The sequence below is a fragment of the Natrix helvetica genome, assembly GCF_964273705.1.
Source record: "Natrix helvetica genome assembly, chromosome: 3".
Classification (NCBI taxonomy): domain Eukaryota; kingdom Metazoa; phylum Chordata; class Lepidosauria; order Squamata; family Natricidae; genus Natrix; species Natrix helvetica.
This window is the reverse complement of record NC_138549.1, coordinates 111429285-111450485: the sequence shown is the minus strand read 5'-3', so window position 1 is coordinate 111450485 and position 21201 is coordinate 111429285. Positions and strand designations below refer to the sequence as shown.

The 21201-nt window shown below is 35.3% G+C and overlaps 1 protein-coding gene across 1 annotated transcript in view; it reads right to left on the bottom strand.

The window, feature by feature from the left end:
• The window catches only part of FAF1 (Fas associated factor 1), a 216736-nt gene that overhangs the window by 105909 nt on the left and 89626 nt on the right, over positions 1 to 21201 (bottom strand). The window contains exon 8 of the mRNA XM_081946742.1: positions 3880 to 3966. Coding sequence (XP_081802868.1) covers positions 3880 to 3966 — 87 coding nt within the window. The remainder of the gene's footprint in view (positions 1 to 3879; positions 3967 to 21201) is intronic.

Below are 21201 nucleotides of genomic sequence, written 5' to 3'. Positions count from 1 at the left end.
ATGGCAAATTAGTATATTCCTTACCTGTTGGAGTAGGCTAAAATAGGACTTTAAACCAAGGACTACCCAATCTAAACATTAACATTATTAATCTACAAAAAGTAAACTATTACTCGATCATGCTAAATGCTGTAAATGCCACTTGATTGAGCACAAAGAATACTGTTTACTACTTTGTTAACAGACTGCAGAAATGTGCATCCAAAGAATATCTTTCATTTAGGGAAAAAAAAACTGAGAAATTTAACTGAGAAAAAGAGCAAAAGAAAATATTGTTCTGGAATATGTGTTTTTCTACAGTAACTGTTTAAAACCTTAAATTGCTCCTTGTAACTATTCCATAAGGTATTACTAATTTTTAAAATGTGTTGCTATTTTAAGTCTCATCACAATAAGATATATTATGTTCCACAAGAGAGTGCTTTAAGTAAAAAAAAAAACTAAATAAATCTCTACATGTGTGGTGACAACATTAGACAATAGCAGATAGCAGAACTTCAAATCATGCAAGTAAAGCTTCTAGTATCAAATATTTCTTCCAAAATACTAAATCTGAAAATTGAACCAGTAAGTAGAAATCAGGAATTGTGCATATGTTATAATGAAATGAAGCAATTTTACACTCCCAGTGCTAGTAATGTTTACATTCTATAGAAACTAAAAAGCCATTCTTAAAGTGTAAAATGGCTTTTTAACAATTTTGCAAGCTTCTTGTTTCTCACAGTTAAACTGACACAGCATGAAAATATTCTCCTACTGGCCCACTGTTACCTACTGATTTTCTTTGTGCAAGTGTGCAAAAAAAATTTTTTTTTAAAGTCATTATTGACTTTTCAGTCTGTACCCTATATTTTATTAGACTAAAAATAGCAAACAAAGAACGTGCCGTCATTCCAAAGGGAGGAGCAGTGGTGCTTTTAAAGTCTCTTGACTTTGATGCATTTCTGCATTTAATGCAGAAGAATGAAGCTTATTAGGTTCATAGGAGGCTCGATTACACAGAATCTAATTATTGGAAGTTTATTTAGTTGCCTGTTTGCTAAGGCAAAGGTTAACGAGAACTGTACTGAAAAAAACCTCCTGTGGTATAACAAAGTATTTTTATGCTGTATGAAATGTAAATTAAAAGTATTCTAATCAAGTCTATCTTTAACTCTTTCATTATTAGAAGTTACGATTAATATTCTTGAAGAGCTATCACTGAGACATTTATTAAAATGAAGTTATTTCCAAAAGCCTGGAATTTTAAAAAGGGAGAAACTAACACTTAACACTTAGAAACAAACTTTATAAATAGCAAAGGAGGGGCAATTGTTCAGGCTGCCATTATTAACATTAAATCATCATAAATATTAAGTTGGAAGTCCTAATTTCAGATAAAAATTAATTATATTTTTGGGAGTAACACATTCAGAAATGTTTACACAGCTGACGGGGCTCAGCTGCAGTAGTTTCAAGCCGGGAGCTTTCTAGACTCATTTGCTTGAAAAGCAGATGACTTAACAATCACCAATTTCATTAAACTTAAAAAGGAAAAAGGAAATCACCTGCAACATTGTCACTTGTTAAAACAGAGTTTAAAATAGATTTGTGTGTTTTATTCAAGCTGGACATCCTATCATATAGAAAAGCTTTTCCTTTTTGTTTAGTTGGCTACTTTCCAAACAGCTGCTGGTATTTGGATTAGAAATCATGGGTTTTCAAATCCTTTCTGGCCTAAACTCAACTAGCAACAGATGACAATACACCAATATATTTCAGAGGTTGCAATTAACCTTGTCTATGTTTGTTTTTGGCAAAAGCTTCAGTTCTACATCCAATACAAGGACTAGCTACTTTCCTTGAAAATACCAATGTGGCACTCTTGTGCCAAATGTACAGCAGTGAACAGCAATTCTTTGCCCTCAGAATCTAAGTGAACTTAAAAAGTGTGACAACTACTTTATAACATGCTACATATTAAATAGCAGATAATGTGGAATGACTATAAAGTCTCCACTACAGCCAGAAACATCTGTTTTAGGTGAATTGCCTTACATATTGAAGACAACTTTCAATTTACAACAATATGTATGTATTTCAACAGGCAACAATATGAACAAGTAGGGCGAACCGTTTGTCTTAGTACAGAGGGTGGGTATAATATTGTTATAATTACCGAAACTTGGGGATGAAATTTATGACTGGAATGAACTGTTAGAAGGATCCAATTGTTACAAAAAATTCAAAAGAAGAGGTGGAGTTACATTATATGTAAGAAATCACTACAACTCTACAGAAATCTACAAAACCAAGGGTGAAAGCTTTGTTGAATGCACATGGGTTAATATAAAAGGAAAAAGAATGATATTGCCATAGATGTATATTACAAGCCACCCATGATGCAAAAAAGATGCTGAGACCCTAGAATGAGTACAGAGAACAGCAACAAAATGATAAGGGGTCTGGAGACTAAACCATATAACGAATAGTTGGGAAAACTAGTCTAACAAAGAGAAGGACTAGGGCTGACATGATAGCAGTCTTCCAATATTTGAAGGCCTGTCATAAAGAAGAGAAGGTCAATCTACTCTCCAAAGCACATGAGGGCAGGAGAAGAAATAATGGGTGAAAAATAGTTAAAGAGAGATCCAACCTAGAACTAAGGAGAAATTTCCTGACAATGAAAACAATTAACCAGACTTTCCTCCAGAAATTGTGGGTGCTCCAGCCCTGGAGGTTTTCAAGAAGAGTTTGGACAACCACTTGTCAGGAATAGGGTCTCCTGCTTGAGCAAGGGTTGGATTAGAAGACTTCCAAGGTCCCTTTTAACCTTGTTATTCTATGTCCTAATTGTCTCTTCTACAAAAGAACACGAAACACATTTCTCTCCTTCCTATGATCTCTTTTCATAAGCGTTTGTGTAAACCTACATAAATGGTAACAAAAATATATTAAAAATGATTTTTTTTAAAAAAAATAGTCTCACATTTCATGAAACATATTCCCCAATAGATATATACAAGACTAAGCACTTGTGATATCTTCTTGCAGGGACATCATTGTAGAATAATGTATGATTCACTGATGTGGTGTTGTCAAACACAGTTGAAAAAATAGTTTACCAAATGATATTCATTCATTCAGTCAGTCAGTCAGTCATTCAACAACATACACAATGACTCCAGAAGATGTACAACATTAAAAAGCAATCATTAAAAATCCACAATTTAAACCTCATTCAATCTCAGTCCCCGCAGTGGCAACAGAAGACAAAACCGTGTCTTCAAGGACTTGTAATCATATCACAAAGCATACATATCAACTGTTGTTTTTACCATAAAAATCTGTATTAAGAATTTTCTCCTAATTTAAAAGCCATAAATTAATGGTTCAGTTGCTTTAATGTACTACTAGTCAGATAAATTAGAGCATGAGTGTCGGCCTGCGGGCCAAATATATCAAGTTTAGACCACGCCCATTCCAGCTCTGTGAAAGGAAAAAATATCACAATATGTCACGTGACGGCAACATGACAGCGCAAGTTTGACACCTGTGAATTAGATCATCTGGCCATTCTTGGCTGATCATAAAAAGCTAAACAGAGCAAAATATTTAATAATTAGATAAAAGACCACCAGGAAATGCCACAAAAAAGAAAAGATCTGGAAGAAGTTAATGGCAAACTGCTTCAATATTCTTAAAAGTACACAGGTATGAATAAAAGTAGATAGGTATGAAATCAACTGGAGTCAAGCTTGACACAAAAATATCGTACTAAATTACAAAACATATTTGCATAGAAATATTTTTGAAATGTAATAAATATTTCCAACAGAAAACTACAATATGGGTTAGGGAAAAAACACTATAGCATTTATTTAAGTAATTATGACTTACTGAGTCATCTGTAGCAGAAGCAGGCCAGCCTTCCCAATATTGATGACGAACAGGGATACTAGTCAGGTCATACACGTTTCGTTTAACCTGCCATAAACAAACAAACAAATAAATAATGGATGCAAATGCTTACTTTATACAACCAGCATTCTTGCTGAGTAATTCAAATACAACAGTTGTATGTGCCGTTCAAGTTGAGAAGTGATATTTTTTTAAAAGAAATCATTAAGACCTCTAATGAAAGCTAGAATCAAAATTTAGTTGTTTACTTCCGTACCAGATGTTTTACAGACACATTCATCAAGTTTACTGTGAAACTACTTGGACATAAATGTACCTGGTGCATGTAGCAAATATAACATAAAAGGTACCATAAAAAGAAAATGCCCCTTCAGAAAAATATTCAAATCTGTTTTCAAAGTGATCAGAAAGAAAAATACATCCATGTCAAAATTCAGTAATTTTAGTCTAAAGATCCTACTAGTGAAATATAATATTTTGATTTTTTTTCAAACAAGTCTAAGAAAGTGTCAATGACAGGTAGACTGGGAAATACAATTGTAAAGAAAATAGTGACCTTACAGTGGAATGAAGTGGAATACTGTGGAATTACAGTGAAGTGAAGAAGCTGAATTTACTTCTATGGCCAGACTACTGTGTCATTTTTGTGTGTTTTTACCTGGGCAATAACATCACGTAGTCCTTGAAAGGGATATTAAAAGGAATCTGGCCCATTGGCTGGAAAAAAAAAACCTTTTCCTAATCTATGCTTGAGCCTCTGCTCTAATTTGTATTTCTTATATTACAATACCTATCCAATGAATTAAAAAATAAATTAACAAGCCTACAGTGGCATCCAAAACTAGCATACTATAGGATAGACTTAGAAAAGAGTCCATGGTTATTTACTGTTCCTAGTTGAAGCATTCGGTCACAATGAGTAGCGAAGCTTGGTTGGCCTTCTCTATGCCAAGAAACTTTGTCAATGACAATATTTCTCTCTCATACTTTTATAACATATTTTATCCCTTTTGCAAGATCTAAAAAAATCCAACACAACATTGCTATTTTCATTTGTTCATTTGCCAATAATGTATGGGTATCAACTGTTACTTTAAAGTGGCCACTGATGAATAAAATCACTTTATTAGGTATACTCTAATATGAGAATTTATTAGGCATACTCTAATACTGGTTTTTCAACTTACCAAGAACTTTGGTTCTTTTATTTATAGCCGGAATCACATTTATTTTATCCCACTACAGGTATTATTTGTCTAACAAATTGTTAACACTAGATTGTGAATGGTTATTGTCAAACTATTTAGCTCTCTCTAAAAAGAAAGTGATTCTTCTACAATAAGCATGCTTTGACATAATTCTCTTTAGATAGATAGATAGGACGAGGTTACAGTAATTCCCACATTTTAATTCCTTTCAATGTAGAACTAATACCCTATTACCCCCTGTACATTAGAATGGAGACTTTCTGATGTAACTTTTTACAGCCTTCTGATGGACATTTGCAGCTAATGAATCTCTATCAGTCTGGTAACCAACTGTTATAGTCACTAATCATTTTATATACACTAAGGTTTAATATTAGCATGTTAAATTTACATTCTGTTACATAAAAATTACATTTTATTCTTAAGTCATTGCTTATTAAGTAATCTTTCTCCCCTCCTCCTCTTAACACACACACACACACACACACACTCTCCCCTTCTGTTTTAGAAAGTGATTCACCTGTTGAATTGAACTGTAGTTTAAGAAACCTTATGCATAATCGCTATATTTAGTGTGCTACAAGTTTCAAAGTTGTTTTTGTTGCAAAAGTTTAAAAAGTTATTTCAGTGTCATTTTGCATATAAAATGCAATATTTCTCTCTCTCTCTCTCTCTCACACACACACACACACACACACACACACACACAAACCAAAAATGCATAGGGTAACCAAGAAAACCTTCAAGATTTTACGTTCTAGATTACAAACTAATAATTCCAGAATGGATGTTTTAATAAGTGTAGGATAACCTACAGAGAATAAAGATAAGCTTCCTAAACAGTTAAGAATATCTTTTTAAAAAATATTTTCCATGTCAGGAGGCAACAGACATGACTATTATTATAACTGACATAAAAAGATTCAGTACTAAGATGTGTTTCCTAAAATGAGTGTTAGTATGTCCAGAAATAAAAGGCACTGAAAATAATTTCCCTATTTTATTTATTATCAAAATTAATATTATTTTCACAATTAAGACACATACTATAAAGACAAGGAGTTTGCTTATCTAAGAAACCAATGTTATCATATAATAAAATCTACAAAAACAGCAATAAGAATAAATACTGTTCTTCAACACCAATGAAGTAAAAATAACTAAATTCGGGAAACTGCATTCTTTACATTCCGTTCTAATTCCAAAACACAACACCACAGCATTATGAAATAAACAGTATTCTCCTTTTTCCATTCATTCATCTGTAACTCCACTGATTTCAATAACATTCCTTTGCTATTCTAAGCCTGAAAGGCATTTCTACTTATAGTGTTATGTTGGTATAAAGCACAATGCCAGACTGATGTGCTGAACTAAAGTGATCAAAGTTTGAGTAATGTTAGCCAACGCACAAGTATTATTCAACCAGAATGACATCTGTTGAGCAGCTTGTTGCAAAATACACTAGTTGTTAGAGACAGGCCTCAGCTGGGAAGTAGCAGGTAAAATGTATTTAGGCATGCACTGTGTTTAGTTAAACAAATGGCTGAGGTTATATTCACAAATGCCTTCTGAAAAGATGCCAAAGCCAGTCCTTTTTGACCTATAGTATTTTTTTTAAGTTGCTCTCTGGTAATGTATCAACTAGCCTATTTTTTTTTTTAAAAAAAGACTATAAATGCAATGTTTTAAAATGAACAGATCCTATGCACAGAGGATTCTAGGTTGAGAATATTTTATGTAAAATGAAGAAGTTTCATATGTTCTTATACAATCAGGGCTTAGCATAAAAGTGGAAGAATTTAGAGAACTTAGGTTTACAGACTGACATGGCAGTTTCTTGTGGTAAATATTTGGAAACAGTGGCAGCAATAATGGCCCTTCAGCGTTTCCTCCTAAGTATCCCAAATAGACACATAAGCCAACACCATGGTGGTAACAATATTTGCTTATTGTTGAACTCTTGAAAGTTGGATGTCTCCGCTGATTGTCTTTTTGCAAAACAGACAGAAATCTGATTAATTTAAATAAGGGGGGAAATTAAGCTTGTTTTCAACATTTCCATATTCAAAATTAAGAAAATAAATCATTTGCTCTTCCTCCATTCTATGTTACAGCCTTCCATATGTCATGGGGAGGCCCATATTGATCTCCGTTATTCATTATGACTTTGGTCAAGCAATATAATTTTTCTTTTTAGTAAAACAGAGAATGCACGGGCTAGGATAACAGCATTTATTGTACTTCTATGCCACATGCATTATTATTGACAATACAGATCAGTTTTTTAGCCTTTTGGCCAGTGTGTCAAAAAAACAACAAAGTAGTATTCCAGGTAGCTACGATTTCTAATATAGAGATTATAGTACTTGCAAACCAACCTATACACACTCAGGATAAAACATGTATTTCAGAAATGAAAATATAGCTAATGCACCAATTCTGCTGTATGGTTCTCATAAGCAAATGAAAAAGCAATCAGCAAAAATGGAGGAGCAGTGGGGGGGGGGGGGGAGACCTCCAGAAACAGGCAAGAAAAGAGAAGGCTTAAGAAAGAATGAAAGCTTCATTCTTTCAGGAGAAATGCCAATTATATTATGATGCCAGTTATATTATCATCAAATAATATACAATGTGGATTAAGGTTTGTATATGATTTTAAACAGGATCTTCCCTCTAAAATTGTTTGAGAACACTTTTTGGTCTTTAATGAGTCTTGACACTTTCTGTAGTTTCCTTTTAAATTATAGAGTTCAGTCCTGAACATATTATTCACTATGTACAATGTATTTACCTCCTAATAAATAAATTTAGGGCTACAGCCTCTTGATTAACCCACAGTCTAATGTTTTGTTTTTATCTTCCTCATCCTTAAAAAAGGAGAACTTGTGCAGCCTATCTGTTCTGTAATACAATCCTGCGCAAATGACCCTTCATCACTCCATTTGTCTGTTCTATTGATCTGTTTGTTTTCCAATGCTTCTGCATGTGCCCTTAAACAACAAACCTTTGGGGGCAGGGCATGTGATATTTAAAAAACAGCATTCAGTTATACATTGCTGCACAAATCATGTTAGTCTGCTGAGAGTAATCTTATAATAATGCCACATCTACAAAATAGAGAGCATATTTTGATTTTGTTTTTAAAATCAATACTTTTCATGTAGGAAGAAGAAGCTATAGAACTTGAGTTCCTGATGTTATGTTTTTTAATATATTGCCTATCTCACAAAGCAGATCATCTTTTGATAATATTTATTAGCAGCCATTTTGCTATATCCTGAGTCATTTATTTTATCCTAGCTGTTCAAATATATATTTCTGAATGAAATGCTGCAATATATTTCACTATCAATCTATATTCATTTTTTTGTGTATGAAATGCAATTGCCATATAAAACGAGGCTGATGAATTTTTACATTTGCCAATTCAAGGTGTATTACAGGGAACAAATATTTAATGTGGAATGTGTTCAAAATAAGAGGCCTTTGGATTGAAGATGTATAGGCTAAAAATGAAGATTGTTCTTTTACTATTCTGAATGCTCATGTGAAAAATACTGTACTCTCTCAATCTTTGAAATATAAGAACTGGGATGTTAGGATTGCAAGATTAGGGTAAGTACTGTTCATAAAAAGGGGCTCAAGAGCTGAACCCCCTCTTTTCTCTTCAAAATTTGTTTGGTGCAAATCAAGAAAATAAGAAATGCCATCGAATAATGTAAAATATATGAACGAGCCATTATTTGGGAATTGATTTGGAAGTCAGTTAGAAATATACATTCCAGAGTACCTGTTGCAGATGAAACGTAACCTAGCCTTTTCCTTTCCTTAATATCTAATGTAACATCATCTAGTTTTTAAGCTCTTCATAGAGGTTTTTTTTTAAAATTTAATGATCCCTGACCATGGTTTCACACAAAAATGAGTCTGAAAAATGCTGAAAAAAACATTTTGAAGTAAGGATATATTATTAATAAAAGAAGGGACTCTTTAAATGTGAGTATAGAATACTCACATTTAGAGTATAGTTTTCATGATTCTTGTACCTTACATCACAGGCAAAGGACATTCTGGGCAGAGGAACTTGTCAGAAGCAGTTCTCTTCCAAATGCTGCTTCTGACAAGTTCCTCTGCCCAGAATGTCCTTTGCCTGTGATGTAAGGTATAAGAATCATGAAAACTATCCCTGAAGCTGCTATTTGCTGAGAGACAGACAGAGAGGGAAGGGAGGAGAGAGGAGAAGAGGGAGAACCATAACATTTTGTACCAATTTTCTCACATATTATAGTATAGGTAAATTCTTAAAATGGAGCCTCCTTAAAAATGGAGCCTTCGAAAGAATTGTGACAATAACTGAGAATAGCACCTGCTTGCAGAATGGCACGAGCCTACCACACGGCTGTTCTGAAGGAAAGCTGAGCCTCGCATTGTTTAGGCAGCTCTGTCAGAAACTATAGAAAACTGAAAAGTAAGTTGAGTGCTGCTGGGCCCAGGAGCTGGCTGAGAAGCAGGCCGAGTCTTGAAAGTTGCAACAGCTTTGCACACACCAGTAGCCTCTGAGCCACCCTGAGACTCCTTTGAGTGGCTGAATGGCTGGGTCAGGAGCAGGTAGAAGACTTACAGGAACTGTGAGGGAAAGCAAGCCCAAGGCCCATAGGGAGAAGCAAAGAATGGACCCAGGGTTTTCACTAGGCCAGCCCTACATCCTGAGGCATCACTTGATTTGCTTAATGATTTGCATGGTTGCTTAACAACTGCCCCGGGGAGAGCAGTTTCAGGAGTCATTAAGGGAGGTGATCATGTGGATTTGTGTTATGACTTGTGATGGTAATGGGCAGGCTCCATTGCAGTAGCCACATTAGGACTATCTGTATGTGTTTTGTTTCCATGATACATTTTAATACAATTTATGTATACACCCTAGTAGGTGCCTTGATTCAAATTGTGCCATTTACCCTCCTTCTTTGTTAAGGTAGCTTTTTACCACATACATTTTTATTTTTCATAACTATGTTGAATTGTAAATATTTTAAATTTTATGGTAATGTGACATGAGTTGGTATGGATTTGATGATATTAAAAATTAAAAAATAGAGATCACTTCTGGTTTCCGAAGGCGACGGACATTGGTCCGCTGTTCGCTTCTCCAGTGGGCTCCTTTTAGGAGCACAGGCGGTCTTGGAGGGACCACCTGCCGTAGGGTGGCTTGCTGGACCTCCCCGGATAGGTGGCAGCCATGGGGGGGTCTCCAGTTTCGCCTCAGGAGCCGGGAAGCGTAGGGGGTGCATAACAGCACCTTCGCTGAATGGATTCCGGAAGGAAAGAGTTAACTACATGCAGTGGCTGAAGTGCTGGAGGTGAGAAATTTGCTCCAATCTCCTTAATTGCTTTCAGTTGATGAGCAGTGGCTTTTTTATAAATTGTGGATTAAATCTGTTTGAAGTAGGAAGATTGGAGGAGGGTTGCTTTCTTTCTTCTACCCCTCTCAGGCAAAGTGGCATTTGGACTGTCTCTCAATCTTGGAATGGAGGTAGAGTGCAAAAAGTTGAATTAGCCACTTGAACTAACTATGTGAAAAGATTTATATCATAACTGCAAGAGCTGATTGCTGAGTTGTTTTGAAAGCTTTATGGAAGTTTTTAATGTTCTACTCCTGATTCTGAGGAGGAGCCAAGATGGCCTGCTTCCTTTTTCTTCTTCGCACTTATAAATGAAGTCTGCCTTTTGAAATTACTTTTGAAGAAAGTCTGGCTCTATATTATCCCCCCTGAAGGACTCTTGGAGCCTCTCCTGTTACGTGGTCTTTCTGGATTTGGATTATTTGATTTCTTTTTTTTTTTTTTTTGAATGACTTCTTGGCTTGGAACAGTGACAGAGGGGTAATTTTCACTTTTGGATTTGCCTGTCTTCTCAGACTTGCTCGGCTGCGCGCTTCACAGATGCCATTTCTTTTGCAAAAGATTTATACTCTTTCTGAACTTAGACAATGGGGCCCAGAAAACCACCTACAGGCAAAGCAGCCTCGGCATCGACTTCTACTGCATCCAGTCCAACGATTCAATGGACAAAAATTTCATCATTTTCACAAGAAAGGACTGGAGAGAGTTCAAAAGATTTATCTGTTACTCAAATGTTTCAAGCTCTTATGCAGGGACAAAATGAGTTGAAAAAGGAGGTAGCAGATTTCAGAGAAGAGCTTAAAAGTGTGCAGCAACAAATAACAGAAAATAAACAGAGAATTGGTGTGCTGGAGGAGGGCGCGGCTGGGCTGGAGGAGGAGGTTAAGGCAGTCCAGAAGGGGAATATAGAATTGGAAAATTTTATGGCAAAGATAGAACTTGAAAGAATGTCCTTCTTTCTCAGATTCCAGAAACTACCGGAGACAGAAGATGAAGATCTTAAGGATATTATGAGTACAATCTTAGCAGAATATATTAAAAGAGATAAAGAACAGTTGTGGTGGGATATGGATCTGGTTTATAGGATTAATTCAGCATATGCCAGAACACATAATGTTCCAGGGGAAGCACATGTTAAATTTCTTAGGAAGACCACGAGGGATGAGATTCTAGGGGCTCAGAGGGGGGGGACCACTAAAATATAAAGATAAAGAAATTGCCATTCTTAAGCAAAATCCCCAAAAAAATAAGAGATAAGAGGAGGAAGTATTCCTCCTTATCGAAGAAATTATATAATAAGGGAATTTGGTTTAGATGGTTATTGCCAGAAGGAATGCTAATCTTCTGGGAGGGAAACAGAATTAGAAATAACACAGTGGTGGAGGCAGAGGCCTTCATTAAAAAACATAGTGCCCTCCTAGAGGACGAAAATATAAGAAGTAATGAAAAAGGCGACAATACACAAGACATGAAGGAGGGAGGGGCTACAGCCCCGCCTAGGGACAGGGGGGAGGGAACAATAATGGAAAGACTCAGGTCACAAAAATAACTAAATCTGGAATATCATTCTAATTGTTGATATATTAGAAAGTGGCAAAAGAGATGATTGAACACATGGTTGATACAATGTATAATAAGATGCTGTTTCTGCTTATCTTTTATCTTTTTTTTCTGTAAAAAGTTGTGAGAATTGGAGAGATTCCTACCTCTAGCACGATGGAGCTGCCAAAAAATTTTTTTGTATATCCACCTACCCTTTTCCCATAAATTTTAAAAACCAATAAAATTCTTTAAAAATATATTAAAAAATACTTGTGCTGAATGCCCAAGTAGCTATAAAACTTTAAGGCACTGGATTAAAGACATATAATAAAAATGTTATAGTTCACAAGTTCATTATAAACTTAACATATTCTGGTCCTGAATAAATTAGCTTCTCCCTAAAAGAAGATAAGAAGCAATTGATGAATCTATTCCCTCACCTATTTCCCACAGGAGCAAACTGTCCACAAGAAACATATTGAAGAAAATATCTTTCCACTGTTGGTGCCCACAACTATTATCTCACTGTATTATAGATCATAGATAATAGCCTCTATCTGTAGCAAAAATTATAAAACAGAATTAATGATCAATAATTGAAGTACAGTTCCACAAGGGAAAAAGGGGGATTGCTTAACCGAGACAGAAAGTACAATTAGTTGTCTTATAGTACTACCACCAATATTCAGTGAGTGCAACAGAGTGATTAATATAAAACTGAAATGAGAAGAAATGGCACAATATTTAATGTTGAGTATGGATAATATTTTTAAGACACTTAGTTGTTTGTCACATGTTTGGAAGGTCCAGACACTTTGGCAGAAATGGTGACATTTTCCAGCTTGACAAGCTATGGGCCTGGAGTTTGGTATAAGCCTTCAGAGCGTATCCCTTTATCAATAGGCTTTCAAACTGTGTTTATTTGGCTGCAATACTGATAACGCAAGAGTTGCTGGATATTCTAAGTCTCTGGGGTCAGGAAGTGAAAAGGACATGAAATCCAATTTTAGATAATAAATAAAAATCCTGCCATAACAGAAGTATTTCAGAAAAATCTGGATTACCTAATAAATAATAAAGTGGAATGCCTTGATTTCAACAATAATAAACAGTAACATTTTCAACATGAAAATGCCTAACTCTGAAAATTAGAATATTATAATTCTGTCTCCTCAATCCCAAACTTTTGCACGTTGATATAGAATATTAAAGCAGGAGTTACAACATTTGAGTAAATGTGATTTCTTCTTGTGATTGGATTTGAACGAAAATGGCTAGCACATGGACTGATATAATGTTTCTAATAAAAAGTTTACCAAATAAGTAATTGAAGTAGTGTTGAAATGGGGCAGGAAACTCAAATAGTGGTGAACATGATGTGTTACAGGAATGATATTAATCACTTTAAAAAGGGAAAGAAGAAATACAGCATGAGCTTATTTCTGCTCAAGAAGCTTCACACATAATTAAAAACTCACCATGGAGCAAAGTCCCATCTAGATTCAAAGATTTGGTTATAAATTTAAACAAGGCTTCAAAATCTCAAACAATTTAGAAAAAATTGAAGATTATTCTATAAGAAAGACCTTGAATAATGTATATGATTGCAATGAGTTATTGAGACTCTGCTGCCACAGAATTTGGTACTGTATTAAATGAAATTTAATATAATTAAATGGTTGCAGTTATTTCATTTAAAAATAGTTTCTATCTATTTGACAAAGCGAACCATGGGTCTAAAAAAACAGTGCCTCACATATAAGACAAACTTTTAGTGATGCACCAAAAATGAAATATGGTATTCATATATTTTTTATGCCAAATGTCAGACCTCTAAAGGTATTGTACCAAGTTCAAGATTCCCTCTGGGTGCACAAAACAGATCCTTTCACAAATGTGAAAATAAAACTTCAAGAAAAATAATAGAGTATTTCTGATCTTAAAATATAAGTCAACCCTGGAACAGAATGAATAGCAGGTTTAGAAAATGTGATCAAGAAATGGTCCAAGCAAGCTCTTAGTCAACCTTTAATTAACAGTGTACAAATGCTAGGAATTAAAGAAGACAACTGGTACTCAAACTCCTGGGCAGTTATAAGCGTCAAACAAAAAGTACTGATGATTCAAGTAACCTGGAGACTGTGCTCCAGATGGGCAGAATAAAGAATCAACAGGATGATCGGTCTGAATGAAAGAGAAGCACATGGTGGGTCTTAACTACTTCATTGTTTTTTGGTCTCATCAGTACAAGAAAGCAAGGCAGTATGAGTAGTGCCTAGGGGATATACACTGACCAGTTGATCTGCCTGAGAAATAGGAACATTTCAGAATTGTGTGGTTTCTTTTCTTCAAAAAAGGCTCTGAGTTGACCAATTTATAAGTTGGTTGGATCAGGTTACATGGGTCAATTGCCTGGGTACTGACGTGGCAAAGAGGCATTTAAAGATATTGGTCATGCATTAGAAGCAGTTCCTCTTTAAGTTAATGAAGGAAGGAGGAACATAATTCTAATTTCATCATTATAGAAAATGCATAAATAACAAGATTCTGTCTTTTCTACACTCCAGCAATTCTCCTTCTGCAAGAGTGCATCTATTACTCTGGGTTTTTTTTTCACACATACATGCCCATATAGACATATAAACTACTTCCATTCATAAATCAGAGGGAAAGTGAAGCTCTCATAGACCATTGACAAAACATGCTCATATACGTTTCATATACACAAAATATTATAGCTGATCAATATTAGTAAAAAATTACATAATTTTCCTTCCATTTAATATTTCCATCTGCTTATAATAATTAATACTGCTTGCCAGATACTTAAGTTCCTCAAGATAACCAAAACTTACTTCCATTGCAACCAAGGAAAGAATAAAAGGTATTTTATGTTTTAAGAGCTATAACAAACAGTATTGCAAGTTTGAAGTGTAAAGTCCATAACAAATTAAGTACAAATATGTGTGATAGTGAATGTTAACTTCTGTCATAGTAAACATTCCAACATTATGCTGTTGTACTCACAAGCAGTCTTAATATATGGAAAGAACTCTTTTAAAAATTTATTTCCATTTAACTACTCACTAACAAAGCTATTCCTTAGCTCATCTCTGCCATAACCTTCTCTATTCAGAAACATATGGGAAAAGACATTAAATAACTACTGCAAAGCATAGACTTCTAGTATTAGTGCTACACACTGCATATCCCTATTCTTTGTTCCAACTCCTCTATTTAATCTATCATTATGATTCAGTGACCCTACACTAAATTTAAAGCAGATCCTTCCTTCCTCCCATGCCTAAATGCACATACTTTTCTGGTTGTAGATGCCCTCAAGTATTATCTACTCTACAGGGTTTCTCTAATCTCACCTCTGAGCTATGCAGTGTTATACAATCAAGAAATTGCTGTGTACAACTTAACTATGGAGGTTTACACACAAAACAAAACTGAGATGCTGTATTAGAAATGTTTTTATTATATTCCAACATTTAAAACCCAAAACAAAACTACTTTTTAAAATATTTAGGTACTTTCAATTTTTAAGGCATATACATACAGAATATAACCCAACTTTTATTACATTTTAAAGATTGTAAAGTACCCCATCCTAAATTTGTTGATCATATGTAAGCATGCAAATGCCTAATTACTAAAACAGTTTAGATTAAATACAAAGAACAATTGAAGGATGATTTGTACTCAGATTATTGCAAATACATATACTCTGTCATTCCCTCCTGCCCTTTACATTGCACTAAAATCTGATCAATAAATTTCAGAGGATTTCAAACTACTGATTTGAAATTTCATTTGCTAATCTGTCTAGAGGGCATCCAATCCAGAAGCTGAAATATATATAAAAAAGAAACAATAGGAATGCAAAACCCAATGAAATCCAGGATCTGGTGGATTGTACCAGCCTTGCCTATTAACTCACAATCTTTCTGCATAACCCTTCTATTTGCTACCTACCGGGAGTATAAAAAAAAAATTGTTAAACATTTGGTAGGTTTCATATTCCAACAACCTATTCTTTCTTAAATCAATCAGTAAGACTATTTAACAAATTACCAAAATTTTGTTTAAATGGAATTCATACAAAATGCATAAACAAATGTAGTATAACTATGTTCTTGCTGACAATAATATTTTAAAATGTCACGTTATTAAGTTGGAAAATAGGTTTTATTTTTATTAAAAAGCTATGTTAAAATAGCTAGGTTAAAATTCTTGCTCAAATATTAAGGAAGAAAAGATATACAAAAATGTAGATCAATCGAATGTGGACACATTCTATCAATATCATTTCTGTTTTGAAGCAGCTGTTCAATGTATTGCTTTTTAAATGGTACAGAGATGGGGAGGAGGGAAAATCTACAGGCATAGGAGTGAGACATGAATTTGACAATGTAACAGAACATTGTATCTTTTATCTGGGATCCTTTCCTATGAAATAAATGTACGGGTATTTGTGAACAGTCATTTGATGACCATATGTCTACCAATTTCAGATCAAGGATTCAGAATATATATATATATATATATATATATATATATATATATATATATATATATATATATGTGTGTGTGTGTGTGTGTGTGTGTGTGTGTGTGTGTGTGTGTGTGTGTGTGTGTGTGTGTGTGTGTGTGTGTGTGTGTGTCTGTGTGTGTCTGTGTGCGTGCAAACGTTGTAGGCAGGTATGAAAAAAATGCTGTAAACGAAGAATGCTGAAAAATCTAAATCAAATCAATATTTGGCGTGACCACCCTTTGCCTTCAAAACAGCAGCAATTCTTCTAGGTACACTTGCACACAGTTTTTGAAGGAACTCGGCTGGTAGGTTATTCCAAACATCTTGGAGAATTAACCACAGATCTTCTGTGGATGCAGGTTTTCTCACATCCTTCTGTCTCTTCATGTAATCCCAGACACACTCAATGATGTCGAGATCAGGGCTCTATGGGGCCCATGCCATAACTTCCAGTACTTCTTGTTCTTCTTTACGCCGAAGATAGTTCTTAATGACTTTGGCTATATGCTTGGGTTTGTTGTCCTGCTGCAGAATAAATTTGGGGCCAATCATACGCCTCCCTGATGGTATTGCAAGATGGATAAGTATCTGCCTGTATTTCTCAGCATTGAGAACACCATTAATCCTGACCAAATCTCCAACTCTATTTGCAGAAATGCAGCCCCAAACGTTCAAGGAACCACCACCATGCTTCATTGTTGCCTGAAGACACTCATTATTGTACCGCTCTCCAGCCCTTCGACGAACAAACTGCCTTCTGCTACAGCCAAATATTTCAAATTTTGACTCATCAGTCCAGAGCAACTGCTGCCATTTTTCTGCAGCCCAGTTCCTATGTTTTCATGCATACTTTAGTTGCTTGGCTTTGTTCCCACATCAGAGGTATGGCTTTTTGGCTGCAACTCTTTCATGAAGACCACTTCTGGCCAGACTTTTCCGGACAGTAGATGGGTGTACCTGGGTCCCACTGGTTTCTGCAAGTTCTGAGCTGATGGCACTGCTGGACATCTTCCAATTTCGAAGGGTAATAAGCTTGACGTGTCTTTCATCTGCTGCACTAAGTTTCCTTGGCCGACCACTGCGTCGACAATCCTTAATGTTGCCCGTTTCTTTGTGCTTCTTCAAAAGAGCTTGAACAGCATATCTTGAAACCCCAGTCTGCTTTGAAATCTTTGTCTGGGACAGACCTTGTTGATGCAGTATAACAACCTTGTGTCTTGTTGCTGTGCTCAATCTTGCCATGACATGAAACTGTCTTTCACAACCTGACCTTGGTAGCAGAGTTTTGCTGTTCCTCACCCAGTTTTAAGCCTCCTACACAGCTGTTTCTGTTTCAGTTCATGGCTGGGTTTCAACCTTGGTGTGACATTGATGATCATTAGCACCTGTTTGGTATAATTGGTTGATCATACACCTGACTATAATCCTGCAAAATCCCTGACTTTTTGCAAGTGTACCTATGAGATTTGAGGCTGGTTTGAAGGCAAAGGGTAGTCACACCAAATATGGATTTGATATAGATTTTTCTTTTGTTCGCTCACTTTGCATTTTGAAAATTGACAAAAATAAACAACCATTATTTATATGTGTGAAAGCATTCTTTGTTTACAGCATTTTTTCATACTTGTCTAAAACTTTTGCACAGTACTGTGTATGTGTGTTTGTGTGTGTGTGTGTGTGTATTTCTTATTTTCTATAGAAAATGGTCATATATTTGCAAAATATAAAAGAATGAGATTGATTCATTGATTGTCTTACCCTAAGATTCATTGATCAGTGTTTTATTTTAGTTTATTATTATAAACTGCACAATTTATGATCCATTTGTTAATTTTATTATGAGCATTATCTTACAGCTGTATGTGCTACAAAAATGGTTTAGGTGTTCTAGAACATGCTAAATGTGGATGCCACAATTTAACAAGGAGCTGCATTTTTTCAGGTTTCCACATGAGTCTGAAAGAAGACACAGTTCATCTAAGTAGTCAATTAATTACAGCAGCCACATCCTCAATGGTAATACATCTGTTTTCAGGCTCTATTGAAACCTTTAAAAGATGTGTTTGCTTTGCATTCTGAAAATCTCTCTTGAATCATATATACACAGGTTTAATGTATATATTTCCAGTCTCATTTTTATTCTTTAATTTGTTACGCAGTTTCAAACAGCTGTACACTGAAACTCACCAGGTCTGTGTTATAACTGTATGAATATATTTTATCTATTTAGTGTCATTTGCTGATTGCATTTCTATCTCAATTTTGCTGAGATAGTCAAATGCTGAGAGGTCAAATCTGCTTCTGATGTCTTTCTTAATTTAAGAAACATAACAAATGTTATCCCCTGTGAGGTAGTTGTGACAAATGGATCATCCAGTGAGCTTCATTGGGAAGACCTAGCTACCTGCGGGATCGCATCCTGCCACACACATCCCTGCGACCCATCCGCTCTCACAGGGAGGGACTTCTCCTGGTGCCGTCCACCAGGCAATGCCAACGGGCGACGCCTAGGAGTAGGGCCTTCTCTGTGATGGGCCCAACCCTCTGGAATGACCTCCCCCCCGACATTAGAACCACCACCGACTTCCGCTCCTTCCGACAAAAATTGAAGACTCACCTGTTCCGATTAGCTGGCCTGGAACATTCATAACTTCTACCTCCTGGCAGATATATTTCAACTGGTATTTTAGGGGAACTGTTTTTAGATTTAACTTATGGGATATTTTTTAAGGGTTTTTTAAAACTATATTTTAGATACTTTACTTAGATGTACAGTTCTTCTTTTAACCTCCTCCATAACTATTTAATTATTTAACTATCTAACTATTTAATTATTTAATTATTCATGTTTTATATTTTTATGTATGGACTGTACACCGCCCCGAGTCCCTTCTGGGAGAGGGGGCGGTCTATAAGCGCAAATAAAGTAAAGTAAAGTAAGTAAAGTGGAGACTTGGGAGTCAATCTTGTCCAAGCTCAGCATTCTCACTAATAATGGAGATCACTCCTGATTATTTGCTCATCAAGACAGAAATTTTAAAAAACATACATTGTTTCTCAAATATTTTTCAGGCATAAGGTCTCAGTTTGACCTATCCAATTATTTTAGTCCACTCTTTACTTTAGGTTTTACATTAGGCCTTGTCTTTATTTTTGGCATTTTTAAACCTAGTACCATTATCGTTTTATCAGTTCTTCATATTTACCCCCTTTCCTGCTTATTAATATACTTTTTATATTTAACCCTATTTTATAAAGACCTGCATTCACTTTTTCAATATTAAATAAAAATGAAAAGAAAAGGACTGATTCAAAGCAGCTGCTATTATACTTGTATCACAGCAAAGAGCACCAATGCGCTGACAAAATTCCATAAACACACAAGAGTAGCTAGCTCACAATGGCTGAGCAGTCATGAGTGCAGCCCACAAATCCACCCTGGCCAAGGGAGCACAACTGATTTAGGGGGAGAAACGATGGAGGACTAACACAGCCATCTGGTGCACAGAGACTCTCAGGCAAACATTAGGTTATAAAAGCGATAACAAAAGACTGGTATGCAATAAAAAACATAGACGTACAAACATGATGAATGTGTTCTGGACTTCTCTGCAAGGAGTTCATAATGCAGCATACACAGTGATACATGGAGTGCATCAACAGAGAAAAACAGCCACTGACATGAGCACAGGGGGCAACAGAAGCCTGGAGAACCAATTAGCTTAACATTGAAAGACTGAAGAAGCCTGAAGGTTAGAGACAGTGGGGTGTCGGTGGCTTTGAGGATGCTATAGACATTGGTATTCTGTGTTGTAGAGGAATTCTACACTCCCACAGTCCTGAACAATGAAATTCCATCCATAACATCACCACAAGCAGCTGCAACATTGAACACAACACTGTAGATGACTGTTCCAATGCAGAAAAAAAAAACCCCAACCAATTGGATTTTGAAAGTTGAAAATGAAATATTTCCAAACTTCCCTATCTCCATTGTCCAAATCTAGAGATTCAGATGTAGTTTTGGGCACAAATACATAATTAAGTTAAATGCAGCAAAACATGGAGATTTTTCTACATCTATAATACCCCCCCTTTTTGTGTGTGTGCTTTGAAAATAATTCTCAAGTTCCTCATTCTGGCAGGTCTATGAACACTTTCAATTTCTGATTTTATAAGATAATGCTGCCTATACTGACAATATTATTTCTTCTTGTGCCAATTATTTCTCTTTCCCTACACCTATATCTACATGATTATACATGATACTATGATTATGCAAAAAGATTTCTTAATTTTATTATCCTAGCATTTCCAGAAAGCAGATGTAACAAAATAGAAAACAGTCACTATTGGCATTAGAAGAGAAAAGGCAACCGAAAGGATGAGGCATTGGAAGAGGAAAAAGGTGACTTTTTAATTCTTGTGTACTTTCATTATAAAACACATGTATGCTTTGTAAAAATATTTACTAATAATGGTTTGTGTGAAACCATCCATAAAATGATACCTGATTCTCAAGAGGATGGTTAACAGAATAAAGTCTCAAAAATGACCCTTTCTTTGCCACCAATTTTAGTATTCCATGAGTCTGGGCATTTCAATCTTA